The sequence below is a fragment of the Microtus oregoni genome, unplaced genomic scaffold, assembly GCF_018167655.1.
Source record: "Microtus oregoni isolate MIOR12 unplaced genomic scaffold, Mior012 000098F_ref0000018, whole genome shotgun sequence".
Taxonomy (NCBI): domain Eukaryota; kingdom Metazoa; phylum Chordata; class Mammalia; order Rodentia; family Cricetidae; genus Microtus; species Microtus oregoni.
In genome coordinates, this window is record NW_024544711.1 from 3,308,189 (window position 1) to 3,332,682 (window position 24,494).

Consider the following 24,494-nt stretch of genomic DNA (forward strand, 5'->3'; position numbering starts at 1 on the left):
TTTACCAACAAAACAAAACAAAACAAAAAAATCCGCTAGAAAACTTCAATGCAATGCATCTCTTGTAGGTACTTCAAAGATTGCAGGGATAGGGAATCTAGAAAACAACAACATTTCTTGGAGATGATCAGAGTTTTAGTGAAAGGCCACTAGAGGAATTCCAGCGAACATGCATCTTATTGAATGCAATGTAAGAAACACAGTGGATTCTGGGAGAACTGATTTCGGATGTAAACTTGGGTGGTAGAAGAAGACTTGGATAGAAGGTATTTGGGAAGAGATGGGGCCTTTCCTACAACATAGGACTTGGAAAGTGGTCAGAGACAACATGAAGAAGAGTGACTATGATGTCTTTGATATGAGTCTGAGGTCCTTGTACTTGCTAAATAGAAATCAAATGCTAGAAGTCTCAGTAGATGTTGTAGTCATACATACAAACAGTTATGATATATAAAATGGGAAGAATATAGGGAAACTTTAAATATTGTATGCAAGGGAAAACCAGTGATGTGTGGTTTGGGAATACAAAGGTTGAAGAAGCAATAAAGTATAGAAATTGGAATGTTCAAATGTTTAGATTTGGGGGTAAGTATTGAAATTTATTTTGACATTTTTGAGACAGGGTCTTACTGTGTAGCCCAAGCTGTTGTGGAATTCCTTGAACTCACAACACCCGTCCTGACTTTGCCTCCCTAGTACTGCGATGAACAGCATCCACCACCATGCCTGGCTTTGTCATTATAGATTTAAACATGCTTCAAAAGATAAACTAGTCTAAAGACATTGAAATAGACAAGAATCACATTCAAGAACTATGAAGCAGATAAAGTCATAATTTTGGAAAATATTCATATTTTGGAGCAACAGAAAGATCCAAATCTAGCAAAGACCAGTAATTGAAAACGTTTAGGATTTATAGTGGCCGAGAAATCCACAAAGGAAATGTAGTAAATGGCCTTTTGACACATTACACATACATTGAAGGAATGTTTAAAAAGTACATGTTTTCATTTTCCAAGATTTAGTAAGCAAAATAGTTTAAGAAGTTTTATGTTCACCGAATAAATCAATTAGAAATTTAAGAAGAACTCACAGGAACACATATGAACTTAAGAAAAATTAGAATTATATTCTAATATATAATAATGTATTAAATTGATCAGAAACGAGTGAATAAATTCCTTTCACACACACGTGAGGAAGGCAGTTTATACCTGTGATGTCCATGTTATTCCTAGCCCATAATATATATTGCAGAGAATGTTAACATATGCTAAACTAGCATTTAAAGTTTTGAGAATAAATCTTTTTCCTTATGAAAAGAACTCTCACTGAAACTAACTTTCTGTAAGGAGACAGAATAAAAACGTACATTCACTTGTAATGCTAAGGATCTGCTACTAAAGAACGAAAAATGAAAAGAAAATATTTAGTCATGGAGGAACCCAACGCTTGCCCCATTCGGTTAAACCTTTGGAATCATTACCCTTTGGAGCCGCATGGTGTCGCTGTCTATCAAGTTCTGACTAGCCAAGATCCCCAGCCATTCCAGCAGCAGAATGTCTCTTAAAACCCGAACAACAGCAGTTGCAGCTCAACTGGATTAAAGAATTCCTAACGCACAACAGTAGACCTTGATATCAAAACCGGATTTCCTCAAAAGAACAAAACGAATACCTGACATGGTGTTTTCTTGGCGAGGAGGTCCGGATTCCCGGCGGCTGCTGCTCTTGCTTTTAATCTTCACAACCTGGGAGGCAGGGAGCGGCCAGCTCCACTACTCCATCCCTGAGGAGGCCAAACACGGAACCTTCGTGGGCCGCATCGCTCAGGACCTGGGGCTAGAGCTGGCGGAGCTGGTGCCCCGCCTGTTCAGGGTGGCATCCAAGGACCGCGGGGACCTTCTGGAGGTAAATCTGCAAAATGGCATTTTGTTTGTGAATTCTCGGATCGACCGGGAGGCGCTGTGCGGGCGGAGCGCGGAGTGTAGCATCCACCTGGAGGTGATCGTGGACCGGCCGCTTCAGGTTTTCCACGTGGAGGTGGAGGTGAGGGACATTAACGACAACCCGCCTGTGTTTCCGGTAAAAGAACAAAAGCTGCATATTTCAGAATCCAGAATGTTAGACTCTAGGTTTCTGCTAGAGGGCGCATCTGACGCAGATATTGGTGCGAATTCAATGTTAACCTACAGACTTGACTCTAATGATTACTTCACACTAATTGTGAGTTCAAAGAATGAAGAAAACAAACAGGTTGAGTTAGTATTAAGAAAATCCTTGGACAGAGAGGATGCTCCTGAGCATAAGCTGCTGCTGACAGCCACGGATGGAGGCAAACCTGAGCTCACAGGCTCTGTTCAGCTGCTGGTCACTGTGCTGGATGTGAACGATAACGCCCCTACTTTCCAGCAGTCTGAGTATGAAGTGAGAATATTGGAAAACTCACACAACGGAACGACGGTTATTAGACTGAACGCTTCTGACAGGGACGAAGGAACCAATTCAGCAATTTCTTACTCTTTTAATAAGCTGGTCCCGCCCACGGTTCTTGAGCAGTTTAGCATAGATACAGATACAGGAGAGATCATAATTCAAGGGAACTTGGATTTTGAACAAGTCAATGTCTACAAAATCCGCGTTGACGCGACGGACAAAGGACACCCTCCGATGGCGGGCCATTGCACTGTTCTAGTGAAGGTATTGGATGAAAATGACAATGTACCTCAGATCACATTGACTTCCTTATCGCTGCCTGTTCGAGAGGACGCTGCACTGGGTACTGTCATTGCTCTAATTAGCGTTTCGGACCTGGACTCCGGAGCTAACGGGCAGGTGACCTGCTCCCTGACCGCTCATGTCCCCTTCAAGTTGGTGTCCACCTTCAAGAATTACTATTCGCTTGTGCTGGACAGCGCTCTGGACCGCGAGACCATACCTGACTATAAGGTGGTGGTGACAGCCCGGGATGGGGGCTCGCCCTCGCAGTGGGCCACCGCCAGCGTGTCTGTGGAGGTGGCTGATGTGAACGACAATGCGCCCACGTTTGCGCAGCCCGAATACACGGTGTTCATGAAGGAGAACAACCCGCCTGGCGCGCACATCTTCACAGTGTCTGCCATGGACGCAGATGCTCAGGAGAACGCCCTGGTGTCCTACTCTCTGGTGGAGAGGCGGGTGGGCGAGCGCTCGCTGTCGAGCTTCGTGTCTGTGCACGCGGAGAGCGGTAAGGTGTTTGCTCTGCAGCCCCTGGACCATGAGGAGCTGGAGCTGCTGCAGTTCCAGGTGAGCGCGCGGGATGCTGGTGTGCCTTCCCTGGGCAGCAATGTGACTCTGCAGGTGTTTGTGCTGGACGAGAACGACAATGCTCCCACGCTGCTGCCCCACGGAGCTGTAAGAGCCGGCGGGTCAGTGAGCGAGCTGGTGCCTAGATCAGTGGGTTCAGGGCACATAGTGGCAAAGGTGCGAGCAGTGGATGCGGACTCTGGTTACAATGCTTGGCTGTCTTATGAGCTGCAGTCGGCGTCAGGAAGCATGCGCAGTCCCTTCCGCGTGGGTCTGTACACAGGAGAGATCAGCACAACGCGTGCCCTGGATGAGGCGGATGCCGCTCGACAGACTCTGTTGGTGCTGGTGAAGGACCATGGAGAGCCTGCACTGACAGCCACTGCAACTGTGTTAGTGTCTCTAGTGGAAAGCGGCCAGGCGCCAAAGTCCTTTTCACAGACATCCGGGCGTGCTTCAGTCTCAGAGACGTCGCTGGTGGATGTCAACGTGTACCTGATCATCGCCATCTGCGCGGTGTCGAGCCTGCTGGTGCTCACGCTGCTGCTGTACACCGCGCTGCGCTGCTCGGCGATGCCCACAGATGGAGCCTGTGCTCCGGGGAAGCCCGTGCTGGTGTGCTCCAGCGAGGTGGGGACCTGGTCATACTCACAGCAGAGGCGGCAGAGGGTGTGCTCTGGAGAGGGTCCGCCCAAGACCGACCTCATGGCCTTCAGCCCCAGTCTTCCACCGCGTCCAGGATCAGAGGCCATTGGTGAAGGGCAAGATTTAAATGTTGACCATGGTTTTCAAGTAAGTCCATTTATACTTAGAAATATTTAATATGTAGAAACTTTGTAATTATATTCATGGTAATCAACATTTCCAAGTTATTGGCAACATTCAACATTATTTTAGTTTAAAATAATTTTACCTTGTTTATTATCGTTGTTGGTTTATCGAGACAGGGTTTCTCTGTGTAACAGCCCTGTCCGTCCTGGAATTCACTCTGTAGACCAGACTGTTGAACTCACAGAGATCCACCTGCCTCTGCCTCCCAAGTGCTGGAATTAAAGGCGTGCTCCATCATTGCCGCTGCTGCCTTCAATGCTGCCGCCGCCGCCACAATCATCACCAAGCTCTTGTTTAAACCTTCTATTTTGAATACTTTAATTTTTTTACATCTGAGATTTTACTTTTTTAGTTTGGCCTGATACTTTTGGGTTCCACTGACATGTCACACACAGATTACCTATATGCCGACTCTCTTCGCTTCAAATTGTCCCAGTTTCTTATGTGCGGGATGCCGATTTTAGCCTTCATATGATTTTAATCTTCTAGGACAGAACTTTAGTGAGGTCAACGGAAATGCATTCCTCCAAACATTTAAATTTCATGGTTATGTTCGGAGCTTTTAATGTAGTCTGTAGTATTATTGGAAAGGTTTATTTTAAACACTATCATCTGTTTACACTTATATTAATTTATTTCATGGTTTATTTTTCATTTTAGCTCTAGTAGTTTCGAGATATTGTAATATTTATTCCTCTTTTGAAACTTTTAGTCATAAAATGCAGGGTAATTTCCTTTCCTATGTTTAGCTTTCACTGTCTCCTTCATCTTTAATAAGCCAGACAAAAGTAAAACAATGAGAAGACAAATGTATGAGGCTGCTATCGATAAACCCTCAATTTATTAATTTTTATTTTCTTTTTCTTATTTCTTTTTTTTTAAAAATAGTGTCAACCATGTATCTCCAATTTACCTCATAATTTTTTTCTCTCAGCCCCATGTTCTGGGATCTGACAATTTTCACCATTTCAGGTTTTATTTATTTATTTTACAAGTACAGAAATTTTTACAATATTTTTAATAATTTAATATTTTTTGAACATCCTTGGCTGATCCATAGTTGCTCTTCTTCTGATAAACATCGGCAAAACTTGAATCAGTGATACAGTAAACTTCTGTTAATCTTTTGTGTATGAGTTGGCGTATTTCATAAAAATGTTCCATAGTATGTTCAAGGGTTCTGGTTCAAACTCTAGCACCTTCTCCCCAGACTCTACATAGAGTTTGCACTTCATATGATTTAACAAAACCTTAAATAACAAGAATATTGTGTGCAGTAATTCCAATTCCATTGTTGTAGATAGATGCATAACATATTGGAGAGATGGCTCAGTGGTTAAGAGCACTGGCTGCTCTTCCAGAGGTCCTGAGTTCAATTCCCAGCAACCACATGGTGGCTCACAACCATCTGTAATGAGATCTGGTGCTCTCTTCTGGCATGCGGGCATACATGGAGGCAGAATATTGCATACATAATAAATAATAAATAAAATCTTTAAAAAATCACTATAAAATACTCAAAATAATGAGGATTCTTTAGTTCACGTAGAAATATTTTGCTTTTTGGAAGTAAATCATTGAAAAGTCTAAGATACTTTTCTTGTCTTTCAATGTGTAAATTCTAGAACTTCTCTCTTAGCTTCTTGTGTCTGTTTTATTTGCCCCGACATTGCAGACTAATTGGCCATGGAGCACATTCCTCAGAAGAGAAAGGTTAGACTTAATGGAAGTGAATCGGGGGTTTCTGGGACTCTGGATTCTTGGAGCCTGGTAGAGACATAATAGCACCATGTAATCATTTATTTATTTATTTATTTATTTTAAATATTTATTTATTAATTATGTATACAATATTCTATCTGTGTGTATGCTTACAGGCCAGAAGAGGACACCAGACCCCATTACAGATGGTTGTGAGCCACCATGTGGTTGCTGGGAATTGAACTCAGAACCTTTGGAAGAGCAGGCAATGCTCTTAACCTTTGAGCCATCTCTCCAGGCCCCATGTAATCATTTATGACTAGATTTTATCCTTCTTTCCCAAATGAAAGGTATCAGAAACAAGTTTCTTTTTATGGTTGGTTTTACATTTGTAAATAATTCCTGTCTAGGTTTATCATCTTATTTGTCTATCAAAATGCTCTACATAAATAAACCACTTTAGCTCTCAGTTTTAAGGACTTTTGGATTTCTGTATGTGTTTGTCTATTTCACTATTTGAATAGAATGTGCAGCCTTTTCTTTGTGGAAATGACTTTATTTTTCCTATTGTGTTGACATCTCCCTGACTCTCAGATGTGACTTCATCATAGCTTCTTCCTCAATTATAATTGGTTTTACAAAGGACAAATGGCGTTAAAGACCCTTTATATCATCTAGCGCCATATTTGATGACTGATCATTTCAATAATTATCAATAATGCCTGTGATTTTGACTTTACACCTCAAAAGGACTAACAATAGATTTAATTAATCAATTTTCATGTTTGAATGAGAGACTAGAACTCAAAAGAGGGTTTCTCTTAGGTAGAACCTTTGAAGGAAGGAATCCTAGCTTTAAAGGTAGACCTCTCCCTAAATCCGGAATGAATAATACTGAAATTGAAATGTAGTATGGAATGATATAATACAAGCTGGAGAAGAGATAAAGAAGAGAGACTGCTATTTGCATATAACAGTGGTTGAAACCAATCACATTATGTAGGTGTAGGAGCAAAACATGATGGTGGGAACAGTTATATAAATATTAATAAAGAGAAATATATATATATAACATTTTCTCTCTAAGAGGGATATTTAATTAAACTATACTCTATAAATACACATTTAGAATTCAAGAAATTACTTAAGAAAACTACTTCATAAATATATTTACTGATTACTTTCATCCGGCATGAAAAAGTTTATTTTTGATCAATACATTTCTGGCCACCTAGTTTCCCTAGGCATAGTGACCCACAGCAGTCTGTAACATCAGAATCTCAAATTTAGGAATATGGATGATCTTGACTTACAGAACAAAATGATTTTCAAATTTAATGTTTGAGATTGTGTAACTGATCATTTTTAATCGCCACTCCATTTTCATCAGTATTTTAAAGTTATGTGGACAGTTTTCTCAGACACAAGAGAACTATAATTATTGTATTTTGTAGTTTCAAATATCAGTAATCTAATAATACCTGCAGGAAGAGAAAGGTGGTTTTCTATTTCAACAATGATAAAATGCAGAGAGTAAAGTAAGATTTAGCAAGTCTATGGTCCAATGTCTATTCGCCAAATATGTACTTACTCTTTGGGCCACCTGATGTCGCTCTTGGCCTTCTTATTCGTTCTAATTCAAGACAAGCACAGCCATCCTTTTTCCGGGAGAAAAGACGCTCCATTCTTTGTCACTCCGGTGAGCAATGGTGAACTCGGGAGGGTGGAATTGAGAGAACCAGATAGATGGCTTCTCTTCATTGGAGGTAATTTAAGCGAACTGGAATTATCAAGCTCCTGAAATGCTGTATTTAGGCGGAGCAGTCCCAGAGGGCTGGAGTCTAGGGTTTTCGCTACTGCTTCTCACAGTTTGGGAGGTGGGGAGCGCCCAGCTCCACTATTCCATCCCAGAGGAAGCTAAACACGGAACCTTCGTGGGCCGCATCGCTCAGGATCTTGAACTGCAGCTGCCAGAGTTGGTGCCGGGTCTGTTTCAATTGGATTCCAAGGGCTTTGGGGACCTTCTGGAGGTAAATCTGCAGAATGGCATTTTGTTTGTGAATTCTCGGATCGACCGGGAGGCGCTTTGCGGGAGGAGCGCGGAGTGTAGCATCCACCTGGAGGTGATCGTGGACCGGCCGCTGCAGGTTTTCCATGTGGAGGTGGAGGTGAGGGACATTAATGACAATCCACCGGTGTTCCCAACAGCACAAAAGACTCTGTTTATTCCGGAATCCAGACTGCTTGACTCGCGATTTCCACTAGAGGGCGCGTCAGATGCAGATGTCGGTTCCAATGCTCAGCTGACTTACAGACTGAGCACCAATGAACATTTCTCTCTGGATGTACCACCCGACCACGAACAGGTGAAACCTCTTGGGCTTGTTTTGCGGAAACCATTAGACAGAGAAGAAACCGCAGAGATGCGCTTATTGCTCACGGCCACCGACGGAGGCAAACCCGAGCTGACCGGCACCGTTCAGTTACTCATCACAGTGCTGGACGTCAATGACAATGCTCCTGTTTTCGAAAGATCTCTCTATACCGTGAAATTACCCGAGAACGTTCCAAACGGGACGTTGGTAATCAAAGTCAATGCTTCAGATTTGGACGAAGGCGCGAATGGGGACGTTATGTACTCATTCTCTAGTGATATTTCCCCAGATATAAAATCCAAGTTTCACATGGATGCTGTGAGTGGAGAAATTACAGTTGTAGGAGTTATTGATTTCGAAGAAAGTAAAGCTTACAAGATTCCATTAGAGGCACGAGATAAAGGCTTCCCACCACTGATTGGTCACTGTACAGTTCTTGTGGAAGTTATAGACGCTAACGACAACGCTCCACAGCTGACTGTCAAAACGCTCTGGCTTCCTGTTAAAGAAGACGCACAGCTGGGGAAAGTTATAGCCTTGATCAGCGTGACTGATCTAGATGCAGGAGCCAATGGGCAGGTGACCTGCTCCCTGACTCCTCATGTCCCCTTCAAGCTGGTGTCCACCTTCAAGAATTACTATTCGCTCGTGCTGGACAGCGCCCTGGACAGAGAGACCACACCTGACTATAAGGTGGTGGTGACAGCCCGGGATGGGGGCTCGCCCTCTCTGTGGGCCACAGCCAGCGTGTCCGTGGAGGTGGCTGATGTGAATGACAATGCACCCACGTTTGCGCAGCCCGAATACACGGTGTTCGTGAAGGAGAACAACCCGCCTGGCGCGCACATCTTCACGGTGTCGGCCATGGACGCGGACGCGCAGGAGAACGCGCTGGTGTCCTACTCGCTGGTGGAGAGGCGGGTGGGCGAGCGCTCGCTGTCGAGCTTCGTGTCTGTGCACGCGGAGAGCGGCAAGGTGTTTGCGCTGCAGCCTCTGGACCATGAGGAGCTGGAGCTGCTGCAGTTCCAGGTGAGCGCGCGGGATGCTGGTGTGCCTTCCCTGGGCAGCAATGTGACTCTGCAGGTGTTTGTGCTGGACGAGAACGACAATGCGCCTGTATTGCTTGGGTCTGGGACAGGCAGTGCAGATGTCAATCAGTTGTTGCCCAGGTCTGTGGAGCCTGGTCACGTGGTGGCGAAGGTCCGCGCTGTAGATGCTGACTCTGGCTACAATGCTTGGCTTTCTTATGAGCTGCAGTCATGGCCAGGCAGTACACGCACCCCATTCCGTGTAGGCCTATACACCGGCGAGATCAGCACCACAAGGGCCCTGGATGAGGCAGATGGGACTAGACAGCGCCTGCTGGTGCTAGTGAAGGACCACGGTGAGCCTCAGTTAACTGCCACGGTCACCGTGCTGGTGTCTCTAGTGGAAAATGGCCAGGCACCAAAGACCTCTTCGAGGTCCTCTGTAGGTGCTCCTGTGCCCGAATCATCTTTAGTGGATGTCAACGTGTACCTGATCATTGCCATCTGCGCGGTGTCCAGCCTGTTGGTGCTCACGCTGCTACTGTACACCGCGCTGCGATGCTCCATGGCGCCCACGGGGGGCGCTTGCGGGCCGGGGAAGCCTGTGCTGGTTTGCTCCAGTGCAGTAGGGACCTGGTCATACTCACAGCAGAGGCGACAGAGGGTGTGCTCTGGAGAGGGTCCGCCCAAGGCCGACCTCATGGCCTTCAGCCCAGGTCTACCTCCGTGTCCTGGATCTGCAGATGGATCTAGAGAACCATCTGTTTCTTTGGACTCCTATGAGAAGGTGAGTTGCTGTAGAATTGCATTTATTCGTGTACTTATTTCTTTTTTTTTTTTTTTTTGATTTTTCGAGACAGGGTTTCTCCGTAGCTTTTGGTTCCTGTCCTGGAACTAGCTCTTGTAGACCAGGCTGGCCTCGAACTCACAGAGATCCGCCTGCCTCTGCCTCCCGAGTGCTGGGATTAAAGGCGTGCGCCACCACCGCCCGGCCTTTAATTTTTTTTTTTTTATTTTTTTTGTGTACTTATTTCTTCGTTGAAGAATTTCTTACATTATTTATATACTGTTTTTCATTCTCTACAATTCTACCAGAGGTTTTAAAATTGCAGACATCTAAATTAGGACAAGACTTGTGTTTGCACACTCCTGTTAGAATAAGTAGCTACACTTGTTGCTCAATGAACAGCTAATTTTAATTAAAGCGTTACTATAATAACATAATTCTATTTAAAAACCATAAAGTGTGAATCAAATTGCTAATGCTGAGCTTCAACAACACTTGAAAGGTATTTGTTGTGAAAAACAAAAACTAACCAAACAACAGTAGCCACAACAAACCAACCCACAATGGCTTAGTAGTCATACAGTTAACATGAATATAAAATTCCAGCTGTTCTCTGGATGGAGACACAAAACAACCAGGGAGTCATAGAAAACCACTTCTCTACTTAGAAACCTAATTCTAGACTTGGCATGGTTGTGCACACCTTTAATCTTAGCATAGAGGCAGAGGCACGTGCATCTTTGTGAGTTCGAGATTAGCCTGGTTTACATAGCGAGTTCCAGAACAGTCAGGACTACACAGAGAGACCCTGCCTCAAAAAAGTCAAACCAAACCAAACCAAACTAAACCACAATGATGACAAAAACAATCCCCCAAATCAGAAATATAATTCTATTACAAAGAGTATAAATAAGACTCTTATTTCAATGAAAGTAAAATATATCCCTAAATTTCTTTTAATGTAAATTATAAGAAAATGTGTACAGACAGTGGTTTCTATAATGTTAACTATTCCTCTTATGATATTAGAGAAAACACTCTCTCCCAGTAGTTAAGAGTTTCTTTCTTAGGAAAGGGATATTTCAAATTACCTTTTTTTTTTGATTTAGTGATTAAATATTTGTGATGTAAAGATTTAAACCGTTAAATTCTCTTGTAATTAATAACCTGAAAGTTAGGAAAAACTTCCTTATGATGGATAAAAATATGCTTTTCTCTTATTGTTCCACAAGACAAGCATCTAACGCATCTTCAATGTCCTTACATGCTATACTTAACACCATGAAACTGTAATTTGTAGCTTTTGTGTGCTGTTTTTTTAAACTGTACCTTTAGCCCAAGTTATGTTTTTTAATTTTTTTCATTTGAACTTAACAAACTAAAATCCCAGGAAGAACCATAATAAATGACACCTCATTTTTGGTTTTAAAATTCCATCTTAGATCAAGTGAAGCTGGTATAGGGACCTACACTGTCAGCTGTTAGGCAAAGCAACGTGTGTTTTATCTCCTCATTGTTTAATTTCTCAGCCTCTTAAAAGTCTTACATCCTTGGATTCCTTGTTCTTAAGTTTCCTTATGTACTCAAAGATAAATTAACTCCACAGATATTTCACAAATTCTGAAATTTGTATATGATGGCAGCCTGTAAGCTGGGAGATAATGTGGATTACTATAAAAGGCCAATTTGCCAGTTGCATCAATGTAGAAATGAGTAAGAAGGAATGCATCTTAGAGTTACCAAGAACAAAGTAAGCACTGAAAGGTATTAGCTCTAAAAGACAGAATTGTCTTGGATGCAAATGACACCAATAGCTCCCCTCAGTTTATACTAAGTGTTCAAATAATTGAACCTGCAGGGGGTAGTGGCGCCGTCTTTAATCTCAGAACTCTGGAGGCAGAGGCAGGCAGATCTCTGTGAGTTTGAGGCCAGCCTGGTCTACAAAGTGAATTCGAGGACAGGCAGGGGTATGTCTCAATTCTTCTCTCAATGAAACAACACAAAAAGCAAACACTGAACCCAAGCCTAACGAATGCATGGAACGTGAAAAACAACTTCAACCGAAACATTTGAAGTATAAGTCCGAATTCAAGGTAAGTTGTGTTGGTGGGGATACATTGGATGACAGAAATGCAGAGACTACTTAAAAATTTGAAAAGATGGAAACGCTTTTCTTGTAGCAAACTCTGAAAGCAAGTTATGAATTTGTCAATTACTTTACTCAAAATGAGATTCTTTAGTCAATATAAGGTGTAACTGATGTAACCGATTTTCAATTTCTTAAATACAATAATCATCTCTTTTAGTTCGTGTACTAGACAGAGTTTAGGCACTGGAGAGTGACCGTTTTCCAAAGGAAATTCATGTTTTTTCCTCCCGAGGAGCCTGATTTGGTCATAAGCATCATAAAAATAAATGCGTCCAAACTGGAGTCTGACAATAGTTCATACTCATGAAGGGCTCATTCTCCCAAAGAAACTCCCCAGACTTCAATAATCTATAATTTACACAATGTTTTCTTACTATTGAGATAATATTATGAAGGTGGGAAAAGGCACACGGAGAGTTTGCATGGATGGGAAGCCAAGGTTGCATGGTTGCTAGGAACGTGTATAAGAATGTAAGTGGGAGGATGGCTGATGGGGACATTGGCGATCTCTACACGCTAGTGTTGACTTCGGAGTCACAAGCGTCTAACACACAACTGGATCAGTGTCTTGAAATTGCTGTCTAAATGAAATTTACTTAACCTTAAAACAATGCCAAAAGTAATTGAACTGAGTATTACAACTTGAAGGAGCCTACACCCGTTGCACAATAAATTATCAGCCCTCTTTTATTTCATGACTCTTAAGGGCATGTTAAAATTTAGCTGGTAGTTATCACGAGATCCAGGAAAGAATCACTTCTTGTGGTTTCACCTTGAAGAAAAAGTTGTACTATGGATCCACATTAAATATTAAAGCGTGTTAGATATGTAATATGTGGCACTAAGTGTCCACAAAGATAATAATCCACAGAAATAAATCAAAGATGTAAATTAAAGAAAAATTGCGCTCATAGAAATATACTTACACATTTAGCCACTGGATGTCGCTGCCGTCCACAAAATAGTAGCTTTTTAGAACAAAGACAATTCGCTGTTTCTCGAGGGTTAGGAAGTAGCTACATTCAGAAATCTCAGCGTTACCATTTTAAAAAAATGAGACTAGGAAATCGACCAGAAGATATTAAAACGTGTGCGCATTCCACACGCCATATTCATGAAGTTTTAAGACAAGAGAATGGTTCTGTGGTGATGTCCAGATGCTGGAGCCATGGAGCTTGGCGTCTGCTGCTCTGGCTTCTGCTCCTCGCAGCCTGGGAGGCAGGGAGCGGCCAGCTCCACTACTCTGTCCCCGAGGAGGCCAAACACGGAACCTTCGTGGGCCGCATCGCGCAGGACCTGGGGCTGGAGCTGGCGGAGCTGGTGCCCCGCCTGTTCAGGGTGGCATCCAAGGACCGCGGGGACCTTCTGGAGGTAAATTTGCAGAATGGCATTTTGTTTGTGAATTCTCGGATCGACCGGGAGGCGCTGTGCGGGCGGAGCGCGGAGTGTGGCATCCACCTGGAGGTGATCGTGGACCGGCCGCTGCAGGTGTTCCATGTGGAGGTGGAGGTGAGGGACATTAACGACAACCCTCCAATGTTCTCTGTAGCAGAACAAAAGATCTTGGTACCTGAATCTAGACTGCTTGATTCTCGATTTCCACTAGAAGGCGCATCTGATGCAGATGTTGGCGAGAACGCGATGCTTACTTACAAACTCAGTTCCAACGACTATTTTGTCCTTGATATTGTAAACAAAAAGGGCAAAGGCGAATTCCCAGTGCTTGTTCTTCGAAAACTGATAGATCGGGAAGAAAATCCTCAGCTAAAGTTGTTATTGACAGCAACGGATGGAGGCAAACCCGAGTTTACCGGATCGGTTTCTCTGTTGATCCAGGTATTGGACGCTAATGATAATGCTCCCGTGTTTGACAGATCTGTTTACGAAGTTAAGATGTCTGAGAATCAAGAGAATCAAACGTTAGTAATATGGCTGAATGCTACTGATGCAGATGAAGGAGTAAACAAGGAAGTGGAGTATTCATTTAGCTCGTTGACCCCATCTAGCATAAGAAAGAAATTTCGAATAAACGAAAAAACTGGAGAGATAAAAGTAAATGGCGCTATTGACTTTGAGGATAGGAACAATTATGAAATTCATGTGGATGCTACAGATAAAGGACATCCACCTCTGGTTGCTCACTGCACTGTACTCGTGGAAATCCTGGATGAAAATGATAACGCTCCAGAAATAGTCCTTACTCCTTTGTCGCTTCCGGTGAAAGAAGACGCTCTTTTGGGTACTGTAATTGCCCTGATCAGCGTGTCAGACCAAGACTCTGGAGTCAATGGACAGGTGACCTGTTCGCTGATTCTGCATGTTCCCTTCAAGTTGGTGTCCACCTTCAAGAATTACTATTCGCTCGTGCTGGACAGCGCTCTGGACAGAGAGACCACACCTGACTATAAGGTGGTGGTGACCGCCCGGGATGGGGGCTCGCCCTCGCTGTGGGCCACAGCCAGCGTGTCCGTAGAGGTGGCTGATGTGAACGACAATGCGCCCGCATTCCCGCAGTCCGAATACACGGTGTTCGTGAAGGAGAACAACCCGCCCGGTGCGCACATCTTCACGTTATCGGCCATGGACGCAGATGCGCAAGAGAACGCGCTGGTGTCCTATTCGCTGGTGGAGAGGCGGGTGGGCGAGCGCTCGCTGTCGAGCTTCGTGTCTGTGCACGCGGAGAGCGGCAAGGTGTTTGCGCTGCAGCCTCTGGACCACGAGGAGCTGGAGCTGCTGCAGTTCCAGGTGAGCGCGCGGGATGCTGGTGTGCCTTCCCTGGGCAGCAATGTGACTCTGCAGGTGTTTGTGCTGGACGAGAACGACAATGCTCCCACGCTGCTGCCCCACGGAGCTGTAAGAGCCGGCGGGTCAGTGAGCGAGCTGGTGCCTAGATCAGTGGGTTCAGGGCACATAGTGGCAAAGGTGCGAGCAGTGGATGCGGACTCTGGTTACAATGCTTGGCTCTCTTATGAGCTGCAGTCGGTGTCAGGGAGCCTGCGCAGTCCCTTTCGGGTGGGTCTGTACACAGGAGAGATCAGCACAACACGTGCCCTGGATGAGGCGGATGCCGCTCGACAGACTCTGTTGGTGCTGGTGAAGGACCATGGAGAGCCTGCACTGACAGCTACTGCAACTGTGTTAGTGTCTCTAGTGGAGAGCGGCCAGGCGCCAAAGTCCTTTTCACAGACATCCGGGCGTGCTTCAGTCTCAGAGACGTCGCTGGTGGATGTCAACGTGTACCTGATCATCGCCATCTGCGCGGTGTCCAGCCTGTTGGTGCTCACGCTGCTGCTGTACACCGCGCTGCGCTGCTCCACAGTGCCTATGCAAGGTGGGTGCGGGCTTGGAAAGCCGGTGCTGGTGTGCTCCAGCGCGGTGGGGACCTGGTCGTACTCTCAGCAGAGACAGCAAAGGGTGTGTTCTGGAGAGGGTCTGCCCAAGACTGACCTCATGGCCTTCAGCCCCAGTCTTACACCCTACCCAGTGACCGATGTGGGAGCCGAAAACCATTCTGCTGGAGGAGACGTTTCCGGGCAGGTGGGCTATTACTTTTTTTATTTTCGTGTTTTGCTTGATAAAATAGATTTTCTCTCTCGCTTTATTCTGTGACAAATATATATCCCCGGCTATATTTTCTTTGAGGACCACTATGCCCCAAAATTTCTAGTGATGCTTTCAAGTATACTTTATTCTAGAAGTTTATTTATGATGTTTGTCTATGCAGTATGCAATACCCTGCTTGAGATGTGTAATTTTAATATAACTATTATGAACACAGAAGCTTTCACCAGTAGAATCCTTGTGTTAGCTGTTACACAGAAAAACCCTACCTCAAAAAATTCTAAAAAAGGAAAAAAGAAATATGAAATTAAAAGTGTTGCTTTAGTCTAACTTAGTATTAAAATAGAAAAAATTAAATTATACTCAAAATATTTTTTCTGTGGTGTATGATTTAGTTTAATAGCTTCTATTGTTATCTTAAACAGAGTAGAGATGGGTTTTATATATAACAAGATAGTTAAGTTACATGGTGTGATGACTGTTCTTGGTTGTCAACTTGACTACATCTGGAATTACTTAAATTTTCATCAATTGGTTACACCTGTAAGAGATTTTTTTTATAAATTAAATTCTTTAAGGTAGGAAGACCCAATTTTAATCTGCATCTTTTGAGGTGGTGCTGTATACCTTTAATCGAGATCTTTTAAGGTGGGAAGAGCCACCTTTAGCTTAGGACACACCTTCTGGTGGCAGCCTATATAAAGGATATGGAAGAAGGAAGCTTACTCTCTTTGCCTGCTTGCTCTTGCTCTCACTGCAAGTCCATTCCTTCCCTGGTGTTAGAATCGACTTCTTTAGGATTCTAGTGTATACTTACGGCCAACTGAGATAGATTTAACAACTACTGGATTCTAGGAGTCTTCATTGGTAGGCAATCATATTGGACCAGCTGGACCACAGTCTATAAGCCATTCTAATAAATGTTCTATAAGTTCTGCTCCTCCTGAGAACCCTGAGTAATAGCAATGGTGACAAAAACACCCAATCAATTGTGCTTTACTGAAACTAGTGGTTATCTGATAACCCATGGTTTCAGTTTTCAAAGTAATCCCAACATCACCAAGACAATCAGCATTTATCATTTCAGTTCTGGTCCCTAGCAATTTCTTGTCCTTTCCCATTTACTATGAATTTGTTATCCAGTCTGTGTTTCACACATAAATTCCAACAAAAGTTGACATCATTAAGCAAGTTTGACAACACAAAAATCAGGGCAAAAATGCAAGCACAATATTGCCTTCAATTGCGAGCTTTTCATGACTGGTCTCAATGCCAAATTTTAGAGATTATGGATAATAAATGCATGTTAAATTAAAAATTTATTAGCCACTATATCAAGTATACTTATGAAATATATGCCTTGACTTGAAATCATATCAAAATTTCCTGTTTTTCCATAGTCAGAGCTCATATTAATCAAATGTTTCAGCTATCCTGAGTTTGATATCCAATTATTTATTTTATTTTATGTTTTTGAGGCAGAGTCTCACAATAGCCCAGGTTGGCCTATAATTACTATGTAGTTCAGGCTAGCCTCAAAGCCTCCTGCATCAGCCTCTCAGGTGCCAGGATTACAGGCATGACCTATTCATTACACCTGGCTTAGCTGCCAACTTTAAGAGGAGAACCTGTTTCTGGTTCTATCTCTCTTCTGTCTCTCTCTCTCTCTCTCTCTCTCTCTCTCTCTCTCTCTCCCCCTGACCATACATATGTTTATATGTATAATATTTATAATAGTAGATATCTTTGTTTTTTTATTTATTTGCTATATCTAGTAGATATAAACTTACTGAGTTATTGTGTATTTTTTAGGTTGGTGACTTTGCTATTACTTTTCACTCACTTTTTCATGTTGTAATTTTTTTTACAAGATCATCTGTGAATAAACTCAGAACAATATCCAGAGTACACAACCCAAAGAAATAAGGCTAACAGTTCAGTTAAAAGAAATGTATAGTTAAATCTTTCCGCTTTCTCTTAAGTACCTATTAGGATTTCCCCCATGAAACTTAAATCATGTCTTTTATTATTTCTCTCTTTTCTTTCCCCATCCTCCTCTCACATCATCTTGGTATAGTTACTGAATTCTCAATCCCTCTTTTGCTTGTTGAATGTAGGGATCAGGGACCTGCACCATCACACCTGGCTTGATAGTATTTGAGATGTGTTACTAGCAGATGGATTTACTGTTATAATTGTTAGATTCATGGAAACCTTGTAGTGTCAAGACATTGCAAATTGCATTTTAAGTTTTTTAAAGTAAGTTTTTAGGTTAGCATTTAAATTAAGGAGCTTTGTGATGACATTGTCACACATCTCTCATTACACTCCTGCCCTTCATTCCTCTTCCTCTCACCTCTCTGTCTGGTGCCCTTCTCTGTCTCTAGTTTGCCTGGCTTTTTGTTTTCTTGTTTCATGTTTTCCAGTACCTGCTCGATCTCTCACCTCTTGAGAATTTTTCTACTTCTCTCATGATCCCTTAACTAGTTCTGCAAACCCCTATGCACACAAATCTAAAAATTACTCTTTATATGTATATTGGTAACATATTCCTCCAATCCAAAATAGTGACGGACCTTCATTTAGTATGGAGTCTTTCCGAAAAACATTGCGTATTTTACTCAGACAACTAGAGATTAAAAATTTTCATCATGATCTTTTTTCTAACTCTAATCAGCTCAATAGGCTAATTTTTTCTTTCTCTTTTAAACAGTACAATGTATTGATTTAGGATTTGTGTCTTCAATCACAAAAACAATTGCAGACAATGAGAACTATTTTTCTTTGGTATAGATTCATAGTCATTAAGTCACTATTGGTGTGTTCAATTGAAAACTGAAGTTCATATAAAGAAAATAAACTCGATTATTTTGGGTATCCACTTACAATCACTTTTTAGTAGGGGAATATTTGAGTTTTTCAATGACTTAATATTACTGGCAAGATTCAGATGCTGATTAATTGGTTCCATATAGTCTTGAGATGATTAAAATATTTTCTTCTTTAACAAAATGCTGATGAACTTCATTGCCATTTATAAGTGTTCCATATAAATTCCAATATATTTTTGTATCTCAGGTTAAATGATAACAAAATTGAATGAATGAGATTTAGAATAACTTTTATATTCTAGACTCTTCACATAGTTTTCTAAGAAAATACTATAAACAGATAAATATAACTCCTGACATTATTTTTGGATGAAAATTAATGAATTTTTCCAAGTAAATAATAAGTATAATTGACATTGAAGTTTTTTAATATGACAGAAATAACCTTAATCCTGAACAGATATAATGACTGAACAAAAACTTTAAAGTTAGATAGCCTAAAAAATATGCTCTAAATTTCCCACAGTCTGTGCTGAGTAAATTTATTAATATCAAATAAAGAATTATTCGGATAAAATAGTAAATAACTTATTAGTATTGAATTGAAATCCCATTGTGTTGCGGTGGTAACAGAAAATCTGCATCTTCAATTATTTTCTATAGAGTTAAATCAAATAATCAGAATAATTTACTATTTTAAAAGAGTCAGCAGAACACAATTACAAAGTTATAGGAAGAGGTTGGATACACGGCGTTCGAATATATATCTTACAAATCTCTTAAAAAGCTGTATCGCCAATACAAATGTAATTTGTCCACATACTTTTTTACACGATAATACAGCTTGTGCAGTAGTATGTTCTTAGATGTCTATATAGAAGATGAAACTACTCTAGAAACTGTAAGTCTAAGATAAAACAACCCTTAGTCAGCTACCGGCTGTTGAAATGTGAACTAACTAGAAACCTACAAAGAAAAGCATTCCGAAAACCTACAAATGGCATCCGAAGTAAGCTTAAATCGCAGAGCGCAAATGCACTTACACTTTGAGCCACAGGATGTCGTTGTTCTCCAACAAGAGCGCTAATGGAAGAAAATCAGAACATCTGCAGACCGGAAAGAAGCTGGCCCCGTGCTTTAAAGATTATAAACAGCACCCACATTGTTGCGATTATCCTGGAGCAAGAATACTACTACTACTGCGAATAATAATAAAATAAAATCTCAAAGAGACTATGTCTTTTGTCGCCATGACGTACTGCCAGGGATCCTGGTGCCTACTGCCCTCGCTTCTGCTGTTCACAATCTGGGAGGCAGGGAGCGGCCAGCTCCACTACTCCGTCCCCGAGGAAGCCAAACACGGAACCTTCGTGGGCCGCATCGCTCAGGACCTGGGGCTGGAGCTGGCAGAGCTGGTGCCCCGCCTGTTCAGGGTGGCGTCCAAGGATCGCGGGGACCTTCTGGAGGTAAATCTGCAGAATGGCATTTTGTTTGTGAATTCTCGGATCGACCGGGAGGCATTGTGCGGGCGGAGCGCGGAGTGTAGCATCCACCTGGAGGTGATCGTGGACCGGCCCCTGCAGGTTTTCCATGTGGAGGTGGAGGTGAGGGACATTAACGACAATCCTCCAGTGTTTCCAACAGCACAGAAGAGTCTCTTTGTTTCGGAAACAAGAGCTCTAGACTCTCGTTTTTCACTAGAGGGCGCTTCAGATGCAGATATTGGAACCAATGCTCTGCTGACTTACAGACTGAGTTCCAATGAGTATTTCTCTCTGGAAGTACCAAGTACAGATGAGCAGGTTAAACCACTGGAACTAGTGTTAAAGAAACCATTAGATAGAGAACGAGCTTCTGAGCTTCACTTAGTGGTTAAAGCAACGGATGGGGGCAAACCCGAGCTCACAGGCACCTTGGAACTACATATCACAGTGCTGGATGTAAATGACAACGCACCAGTGTTTGACAGAGCAGTCTATCGGGTGAAGCTGGTAGAAAATGCAAGAAATGGTACGCTGGTGGTTAAACTAAATGCCTCGGATTTGGACGAAGGTTCGAACAGTCATATTCTTTATTCCTTTGCAACGGATGTTTCCCCTAAGACAGAAGCTACTTTTCATATTGATTCAGTCAGTGGAGAAATTAAAGTCAGTGGAAAAATAGATTTTGAAGAAGCTAGTTTATGGAAGATTCAAGCAGAAGCAGTGGACAAAGGCAGTCCTCCAATGTTCGGTCACTGCACAATCTTAATTGAAGTCCTGGACATCAATGATAATGCTCCCGAGTTAATAATAACATCATTATCACTCCCTGTACGAGAGGATGCTCCATTGGGGACAGTTATTGCCCTAATCAGTGTGACAGACCGTGATTCTATTGTCAACGGGCAGGTGACCTGTTCTCTGACTCCTCATGTCCCTTTCAAGTTGGTGTCCACCTTCAAGAATTACTATTCGCTCGTGCTGGACAGCGCTCTGGACCGAGAGACCACACCTGACTACAAGGTGGTGGTGACAGCCAGGGATGGGGGCTCGCCTTCCCTGTGGGCCACAGCCAGCGTGTCCGTGGAGGTGGCTGATGTGAACGACAATTCGCCCACGTTTGCGCAGCCGGAATACACGGTGTTCATGAAGGAGAACAACCCGCCTGGCGCGCACATTTTCACGGTGTCTGCCATGGACGCAGATGCTCAGGAGAACGCGCTGGTGTCCTACTCGCTGGTGGAGAGGCGGGTGGGCGAGCGCTCGCTGTCGAGCTTCGTGTCTGTGCACGCGGAGAGCGGCAAGGTGTTCGTGCTGCAGCCTCTGGACCATGAGGAGCTGGAGCTGCTGCAGTTCCAGGTGAGCGCGCGGGATGCTGGTGTGCCTTCCCTGGGCAGCAATGTGACTCTGCAGGTGTTTGTGCTGGACGAGAACGACAATGCTCCCACGCTACTGCCCCACGGAGCCGTGGGAGCGGGAGGGGCAGTGAGTGAGTTTGTGCCTAGGTCAGTTGGTTCAGGTCACGTGATCACCAAGGTGCGAGCAGTGGATGCAGACTCTGGTTACAATGCTTGGCTCTCTTATGAACTCCAGACGTCAGCAGGCAATTCCCGAAGCCTGTTCCGCGTGGGCCTATATACCGGCGAGATCAGCACCACACGCGCCCTGGATGAAGCGGATGCGCTGCACCAGCGCCTGCTGGTGCTGGTGAAGGATCATGGTGAACCTGCGCTGACTGCCACAGCCACAGTGCTCGTTTCTCTGCTTGAGAACAGCCAAGCTCCAAAAACCTCATCAAAAGCATTGGTAGATGCCATTGGCCAAGAGGCGTCGCTGGTGGATGTCAACGTGTATCTGATCATCGCCATCTGCGCTGTGTCAAGCCTGCTGGTGCTCACGCTGCTGCTGTACACTGCGCTGCGCTGCTCGGCGACGCCCACAGATGGAGCCTGTGCTCCTGGCAAGCCCGTGCTAGTGTGCTCCAGCGCGGTGGGGACCTGGTCATACTCACAGCAGAGGCGGCAGAGGGTGTGCTCCGGTGAGGGTCTGCCCAAGACCGACCTCATGGCCTTCAGCCCCAGCCTATCCCAAGGTCCGGAATCAGCAGAGGAGAGACAGCCGCCCTTAGAGTCAGAATACTTAGCAAAGGTAAGATGGTCTTACTCTCAGCAAAGGAGGCAGAGGGTATGTTCTGGAGAAGGCCTACCAAAGACAGACCTCATGACCTTCAGTCCCAGTATTCCCCCTAGTTTGGGTTCTGGAGATAGTGGAGTCCAACAAGAGATCTTTGAGAATGTAAGTACCAAAATCCAGGAATACATTTCATGCCTGGTGATGTCACGGATATTTATCAATTTACTATTCTATCTTCAGCATTAAATTTATTTGTTTAATTTCTCATGGCAACTCATTTAAAAAATACTGGAGGGACTGGAGAGATGGCTTAGAGGTTAAGAACACTGGCTGCTCTTCCAGAGGTCCTGAGTTCAATTCCCAGTACCTACATTGTGGCTCACAACCATCTATAATACGATCTGATACCTGCGTGTAGGGATGCATGCAGAGCACTCATACATAAAGTATAAATCAATAAAAAAGAATGCTGGAAAACTAGCCACTTCATTGCTTTCACTCTTGTCATCATGGATATGATTTAGTGATGCTTTCAGTGTGCTATGTATAATAACAATAATAGTAGTAGTTGCAATACTAGTAAAAATGAATTAGAATGAGCCAATATTTTCTTTAAATTAAGCCAGTAAGAAGTCAAGGACCATAATGGGAAATACAGAGCATAGGCAGGGCTCAAATCTAATTTTCAAACTTGCAGCCATTTATTGTTCTAACAGGTGCCCTTTGCCCTTTATTATGCTTGTGTATTATTTAATTTTTGAATTTGATTTCAATTCTCAACTTATTATAAACTATGACATTGCCTCTTACTGATGGAGATGGGCATGCTTGAAGTACCTTATTTTCTATGTGATTTTTATATTCAGTAGCATGTTTTGTGAGCTGACAGCTGAAGTGGGTAGAGTTTTAGCATTGCCTTTCAAGGGGATCTTACTTTCTACTCTCTTACTAGTCTTGCTGTATTTTCAAGGACAGTTTCTTCAAAGTCCTCGACCGCTTCGGATAGACAGCATTTTAGATACTTCCTAACGTGATGTTAATTCTCTTTAACCACCTGCCAAACTTACTGCTGTTTTCTCAAAGTTTTTAACTTATTGAGTCTTCTACTTACTTGATAAATTTCTTCCACTGTGAATTAGCATTATTTTTCTTCAATTCTTGGTCCTTGTCAAGAAGCTATGTGAAAGTATTCTAGGGAAAGGGAATCCTCACTTCTTTGTGCTTTGAGTTTGAGAGTCTTGTCATTTGTGGTGAAGTCCAGCACCATGGCCTGTGCTGGTCAAATGGCAAAAAAACATACCCTTTAATTCTACTGAAGAAATAAATCATATATATTTACACACAGAAAGTAAACCATGCTGTAGAAATAGAAATCCATGAAGGTGTGAGCAGGCACATCTACCTTAAATGATGAGTTGTGGAAAAATGATTTTCATGAAAATAAATATTAGAAAAATCATACAAAAGGTAACCATGAGGTATGCCCCTATTTCGTGTTGCCCAATGCCTATTTTCTTTGAGAAAGATACTGTGTAGACCTGGCTGGCGTGGAACTCACAGTGTAGAGCAGGTTGGCCTGGAAATCACAGAGATCTTGTACCACGAATTCTAATTGATCTTAATAATAAAAACTCAGCCGGGCGGTGGTGGCGCATACCTTTAATCCCAGCACTCGGAAGGCAGAGGCAGGTGGATCTCTATGAGTTCGAGGCCAGCCTGGTATACAAGAGCTAGTTCCAGGACAGGAACCAAAAAGCTACGGAGAAACCCTGTCTCGAAAAATCCTAAAACAAAAAAACAAACAAACAAACAAACCTCAGAGTGAGATATTAGGGGGTGAAAATGGAGAGATCAGAGAAGTAGTTCAGCTAGCCATTAGAGAAACCTTTGGTCTCTATCAAACCCTCAGACCGAAGGGACAATCTTGTTTCTGTGAAGACGCAGACTGAATCTTTTCTCTTCGAACCTCAGACTGATTGTCTCTATGAATCCTCAGACTGCACTTCTGCTTCTGTCTCCTCAAATCTTATATTTCTCTCTCCACCCAGCCATATCCCTCCTGTCTCTACCTCCCTAGTGCTTGGATTAAAGGTGCGGGATCCCAAGTTCTGGGACTGTTGAAATAAGAGCGGCGGGCTGCATCCCTGGCACCCCGCCGCCCGCACAGCTAGCTTTACCCGAAATAATTACACGGAAACTGTATTCTTTTAAACACTGTTTGGCCCTTTAGCTCTAGTCCTTATTGGCTAATTCTGATATCCCGATCAACCCATCTCTAATAATCTGTGAGCACCGGTCTTAGTGAGCACTGGTAAGACAGGGAAGATTCTAGC

The 24,494-nt window shown here is 43.2% G+C and overlaps 2 protein-coding genes across 9 annotated transcripts in view; both read left to right on the forward strand.

Annotated features, from left to right (window-relative positions):
- LOC121442981 (protocadherin alpha-C2) overlaps positions 1–24,494 on the forward strand; it is a 207,965-nt gene that overhangs the window by 46,893 nt on the left and 136,578 nt on the right. The window contains exon 2 of one of the 8 annotated variants that reach the window (XM_041644645.1): positions 7,847–10,006. The exons of 4 other annotated variants lie outside the window; for them this stretch is intronic. In XM_041644645.1, the coding sequence (XP_041500579.1) occupies positions 7,847–10,006 (2,160 nt within the window). Of the gene's footprint in view, positions 1–1,616; positions 4,077–7,516; positions 10,007–13,176; positions 15,693–24,494 lie in introns of those variants that run through there. 3 more of the 8 variants (XM_041644641.1, XM_041644643.1, XM_041644638.1) reach the window with 3 other exon arrangements.
- Positions 19,783–23,167, forward strand: LOC121442948 (protocadherin alpha-10). Its single transcript, XM_041644594.1, has 3 exons — positions 19,783–22,072; positions 22,229–22,323; positions 23,132–23,167. Exons 1-3 carry the CDS (start codon positions 19,783–19,785, stop codon positions 23,165–23,167), a joined length of 2,421 nt encoding a protein of 806 aa, XP_041500528.1.